The sequence below is a fragment of the Bactrocera tryoni genome, chromosome 3 (assembly GCF_016617805.1).
Source record: "Bactrocera tryoni isolate S06 chromosome 3, CSIRO_BtryS06_freeze2, whole genome shotgun sequence".
Taxonomy (NCBI): Eukaryota; Metazoa; Arthropoda; class Insecta; order Diptera; family Tephritidae; genus Bactrocera; species Bactrocera tryoni.
Genome location: NC_052501.1, coordinates 16,591,527 through 16,597,595, shown reverse-complemented (window position 1 = coordinate 16,597,595; position 6,069 = coordinate 16,591,527). Strand labels below are relative to the sequence as shown.

At 36.2% G+C, this 6,069-nt stretch overlaps 1 protein-coding gene across 1 annotated transcript; it reads right to left on the bottom strand.

The window, feature by feature from the left end:
- Positions 1–1,569: 1,569 nt before the first annotated feature.
- LOC120773001 lies at positions 1,570–2,161 on the bottom strand. The gene is made up of 3 exons (XM_040101918.1): positions 2,048–2,161; positions 1,928–1,988; positions 1,570–1,842 (listed from the first exon to the last, which is right to left on the bottom strand). Exons 1-3 carry the CDS (start codon positions 2,113–2,115, stop codon positions 1,708–1,710), a joined length of 264 nt encoding a protein of 87 aa, XP_039957852.1. The 5' UTR covers positions 2,116–2,161; the 3' UTR covers positions 1,570–1,707.
- Positions 2,162–6,069: the final 3,908 nt, after the last annotated feature.

Below are 6,069 nucleotides of genomic sequence, written 5' to 3'. Positions count from 1 at the left end.
ATAAGTGAGGTCGGATGGATTTTAATGCCATCTGCTTCTGGTGCTACAGTTTCCAATATCTTTCGAACGTGCGAAGGTGGTTTTCGTTTATTTCTAGAAAGTGTGTAATCTGTGTCGAATATGGGATACGGAATACACTGGAAACTTTAACCCCAGACATGTTTCCTATTTACCCCTTAAGCTTTTTATGGAGTACCTTGGAATACTCAGTCGGCAGGTGTTATTTGAACAGCTTATGGATTTTATTCGGGGTGTTTCGCATTAAAAACCAGAAAAACTTCTGCTCTGCCCGAACTGTAATACTCTTCATAGAGCATAAAAGGATATAAAAAGATCTTTATCTTTTTTGCTATGTTCTATAGTAGTCCGATATCGGCGGTTTCGATCAATGAACAGTTTCTTGGAGAAAAATGAATGTATCTCAAAAACGAGGAACGACTTGGTTTGTCCGGAAAGTAATAGGATTGAGTCCATTTAAAAAATTTATTTAACCAATCGTTACAATTCATTAAAAACTTTTAAAATAGGATTCTTCTGCGGCGATGCAGTGTTGCCAGCGCGATTTCCAAAAATTGAAAGCATCACGGAAGGTATTCCTCGGAATAGCCGTGAGAGTCGAGGTGCATGCTGCTTGGATCCCCTCTGTCGTCTCAAAATGCTTGCCTCGCATCGGGATCATACTCAAATATCCATGACTTGTCACCTGCGATTACGTGGTTCAAAACTTGGGGGTCACTTTCAAACATGTTCAAATTTCCTTGGCTCACTTCCACTCGCCGCAATTTCTGGTCGTCAGTGAACACTTTTGGGACCATCTTCGCGCACACCTTGCGCATGCTCAAGTGCTAAGACACAAAGTCATGAACCACAGGTTTTGATAAATTTAACATCTAGGCAATTAAACGAATACTTAGTCGACTGTCTGAGTTCAAAACTTTGCGCACACGAGTCACATTGTCGGTGTTTGTCGAAGTAGCAGGTCTCCCAGTACGGTATTCATCAGCGACCTTTTTTCGGCCCTCCAAAAAGACCTGGTGCCACTGAAACACACCACTTCTTGCTAAAGCAACATCTGGGTAAGCCTGCTTGATCATATCAAACGTCTTTGTTTTGCAGATTTCACGAAAGAATTTATTCGCGTACCTCTGCTCTAACGAACGCTGCATTTTCGGCTTGCACCACTCACAGAAACACGTCAGGCGAAAATGTTTGTCCTCCAGGTGCTCGGAAACAACCGACCAGTCGCTCGTTCGTTAGCTAGTGCTCTCTAACAGCCTCGGCGGAGGAAAATTAGTCTTATTACTTTCCGAACAAACCCTGTAGTTCGCGTATGTACAGACGGACAACCATGGCAAGTCGACTCTAGTCATGCTTTATGTTACAAAGTTGAAACTTTATATGACCTCATGACAATACTTCTTATTTAATGAATCAAGGTACTAGGCTCTTGAAAAAAAAAAAACATCATAGGCTTCTCGATCTCAGCTTAATGGCGTCAATTGAAAAAGTTTGGTTGAATAGAAAAAAAGTACATTTTTAATCTCCATATAAAAACGGAACATTCCCGTTTGAGCGTTACAAGTACAACAACTTTTTCTACTATTCACATAAAAATTTGGTGGTAAAAACTTTTTGTTTTCGTATTTCGCGGCATTTTTTAAAAATAACTGGTGTCACATTATTAGTTACGACGATTTCAATTGCATGTTATTTTTTTTTCGTTTCATCTTTTTTTATGGTTTTCGTAATTTTTACGGCTTTCTCGAGAGCTTCGATACTTTCATCCAGCCTACCCTCCACTTCCAGCATTTTTTTACGCAATAAACGCAGCTTTTCTCTTTGCTATGGAGAAATCAATTGGATTAAACGAAGAAGAGATTATTCCTAAAAAATATATGTGGGTATACGGGGTTAAGTTCGTTTATACCTCTTTCAAGAAGTAAATGTTTTCTTCGGCTTTGCCTTTGTCTTCGAAGTTCGTAAACACTCTAAAAATTAAAGTCTTCGTAAAAAATATTGAAAAAACATTTATATTTTTTAAGTTCACCGAATCGTTTCCAACATAACCATTCTGCTTCTAACATTCCAAATCCGGCAGTGGGAGGGCAGCATCATATGCGACACGAATTTAATTTTGCCAGAAATAGTATTTCCAAATCAAAAAGGTTTTTATTTAAGAAGTTTACGAAATAAAATTTGTCATAAAATTTTAGCCTTTGTTTACAAAAAGTTTTTCTTTTATGAAGAGTCAAAATATTTCAAAATTGCCAAAAGGTTTCCAACGCTTCAGAAAATACCTAAGTATGAACTTTATCATTAATTTCACTAAATGCATACTGCTAGCATGGATACTTTGGCGCATTTTTATTGTATGAAACGAATGGCTGACCATCTGGCTAAGGAAGCGCCGATCACAAAGCCGATAGGACCAGATATTTATTCGTAATTTATGCACTTCAAAGAAGAGCTTTGAGAGGAGGAAAAGTGAGAAAACATCATTACTAACTGTAAATATCCGGGCTTCGACAAGTGAACCTCAATCTGACCAAATCCAGAGAGATAATCATTCTCCCCAGAAACAATCCAAGACAGCTTTTAACTAATCCAAAAAATGCTGTCGTTTCTGCGACCACGTGTTGGAGACACCGGAGCATTTACTACTTGATTGTCATGAAATTGTAAGAAATAGGGGTCAAGTCATCGGAGCTTTGTTTCCATTAAGAGAGCTTGTTACCCTTATTGACGTGGATCTGTTGTTTGGCTTCCTGTACGCACCTAGGTTGGATGATGCGGTGTTACAGGAACACAATATAATCTGGAAGAGAAAACCTGTAGAGACAAGCTCTAAAATGCGGTGTTGTTATTGCAAGCTGCAAGCTCGAATTTCCATTGAACTTGCGATTTCCAAGAACTAAATCACATTTTCTTATCAGCATTAAAGCTATTGTCAAAAATCTCAGCACACACAAACCCCTGCAACATAGGGATGCTTGGCTTAGTATAAAAGACCGTGCAAATAGCAATCACCCAAAACAAAAGCAACTTAGCTTCGAAGTAGAAGACACGCTCGAATAGCTATTAAAGCACAACGCAATAAATATACAAAATGAAAATTTTGGTGCTCTTTGGTTTACTGTTAATTATTGGGGCTATTTTTAATGGTGCTGAGGCCGCTATTTGTTGTGCATGGCCCAATCCGAACAATTCAACGGAACGACTGGAGACTCCAACTATTTACGACGCATTCACTAGAATTTGCGAAACCGAATAATTAAAAATTCAACTAATAAAGTTTAAAAAATAAATAAACAGTAAAAACATAAAACTTCGGAGTTTCACATTTAAAGGTTTTCCATTTTTATTGCGTTAGCTCAACTTTATTTATAATTCGATTTTGTAAATCGTTCAAAATGTTCACCACTGACATACAGTAGGTTTATGAACGTTGAAAACTTAACAAAAATAAAAAATACCAAAAGTGCAAAATAATCGGATGTTGTTGTTTTTCATTCTTATATTATAATTGTGATAGCTTTTTTAAAGCATTTGCTGCGGCTGTTTTTGTCCTGATATTGACATTCGAGCCGTTTAGTGATGCTACATCTTACAGGCTTTCGTGTTTACTTCTTAATATTCTCGAGGAAGGCCTTATGGCGCTGGATGGCTTCTTCGTGCTCCTTGATCTGTTGAGCATGGAATTGAGCTTGGTGGATTTGATCGTTCTTCAAACGGTCGAGTTGTTCCTTTTGCTAAAATGAATCAAAAAAAGTAAAAAAAAATTAAATATAGATTACACAACACAAAACAATAAACAAAAACAAATCAACAGAAATACTCAAAAAAAAAAACGAAATACAATAAAACTAAGTAAGGACTAAGTTTGGGTGCACACGAACATTTTATACTCTTGCAACTTGCAAAACTCAAAGCTAGAGAAATATTTTAGGTGTAAAACGTCAACCGGAGAATCGAAATCCAAGCAATTTTATATATATGTATTTTTGTTATATTACTTTTTTTTAATTAAATTTAATTTAGTAAATAACATGTGGCACTTAAACTTTTAAATGAAGTATCTGCCCTAGTTTTAAATCTTTAACAATACTATTCCGTATTTTGAATTATCAATACTTTGAATATTAATTTAATTTAACACTAATTGGTGCACAATATTTTTGGTTAATCCGTCTTTATCTAACACAAATAGATTCGACGGTTTTTCTACACGTGAACACGCAACATACTATATAGTTGCCCATGAGAAAACATGCATTTTTCAAATTCAAACCAAAAATGGGCATTGTTCGACCTTGAGCTTTATTTATCGTCATTGCAAAAGCTAAACGAACTGGCAACTGTAGCCTCCTGAAAGGTAACGTAAAATCCGGTGGTATCATTGGAATACGTGGCAACAGAACCACTTCTTCTTTAAACTTTCCAGTTAAAATGGTTACTTCAAGAATATTTCCGGTGATCCGTACCATTGCATAATCGAGGTGGATTCAAACTACGCAGTAGAATAATATATTATAATAACTAGTAATTTTTCGGAAAATATTTGTGATTCGATTTGCAATTGTATTTATGATAATGCCATAAGGATGACCGTTTCAAACATGCATTAATCTCATCCGCGAATGTAGAGTGAGATTTGAATGTTGAATATGCCGTTCGCCCACCACCTAGCAAAGTAGCCGCAATACCTGACGATGCAACTGCCAATGCGATTTCTGTTGCGACCATATTTTACTAAGAATCAATCATATTAAAAATGTCTTACCGGTCCCACCTGGTAAGTCCAAGAAAAGAAAAGCCGCCTTGTTCAGCAGCAAATAATTTGCAATAAAATATTATTGTGATTATAAATTGAGATGTACGCTATTCTATCTATCAATTTGGATCAAATGGCACACGGTGTGCAGATCAAATTTAAAATCGGTTCAGTAGTTTAGGAGTCCATCGCGGACAAGCAACGTGACACGTACTTTTTATATATGAAGATATCCGAGGTAGTAGCGACCCGATTTAATTTATTTTTCCCAAAACCACATACTAACTAACCAATCATATATAGTAAAATCAGTCGGATGTTCGAAAATCCTGGTATTACTTATATAGGGACTATGTCAAGATTTTGTCCAATTTTATCTATTTTATCAAAAGTATACACTGTCATGAGTAAAACACATTTCCTCATTTTCATTGAGATAACTCACATATTGGCCGATATATGCGGTACAAAGTCACTTGGAAGTTAGAAAATCTTTATATTAATTATATGGGGACTAAGGAAAGTATTGGTCTAACTTAATCTATTTATGGCATACATACATACCATTATAAGAGAAGGATTGTCTCTTAATTACAGTTATATATATATCACATATTGACCGACATTTTCGATCAAAAGCCAACTATAGGTATCGGGGTCCAAATATTCGGTACTTCGGGGCTTGAGCAGTTTTTATTGGACTTACACAATTTTTGATCATAAAGTGGCACACACAAAAGATATTATTCGTGCAAAGTTTTATCCCGTTATATTAATTACATCTTGATTTGTGTACAGGAAAGTGAAAGAATCAAGTTGAATTTAAAATTGTGCTACATATATGAGAAGTAGGCGTGATTATTGTCTGATTTCATAATTTCACAATGTGACAAAAGAATGTAAGAAGAATGCCAAGTACTAAATTTTGTAGAAATTGCTTGCTTGGGTCCCGAGATATGGGGTTTCACCAAAAAGAGGACGATGCCACGCCCATCGTCCAATTTTCATAGCGGCTCTTATAAGGCTATCTCATCTCATCTCGGTGGTAAAATATAATGTCTCTGGCGTATTTAATTATTGATTTGTCCCGCTTTTGGTAGTTTTTAACTGTACAATTATATGGGGAGTTAGCGGGGTTAACCTCCGATTTCATCCATTTCACATCACACCTTCGGTAGATTATAAGATTTACACTCAGCAAATGTGATTGTTGCAGCTTTAGTATTTAGGAGATATATACATAAATCTTATTAGAGGACGGGCCACACCCACCTTTTCGAAATTTTTTGCCCACAAGA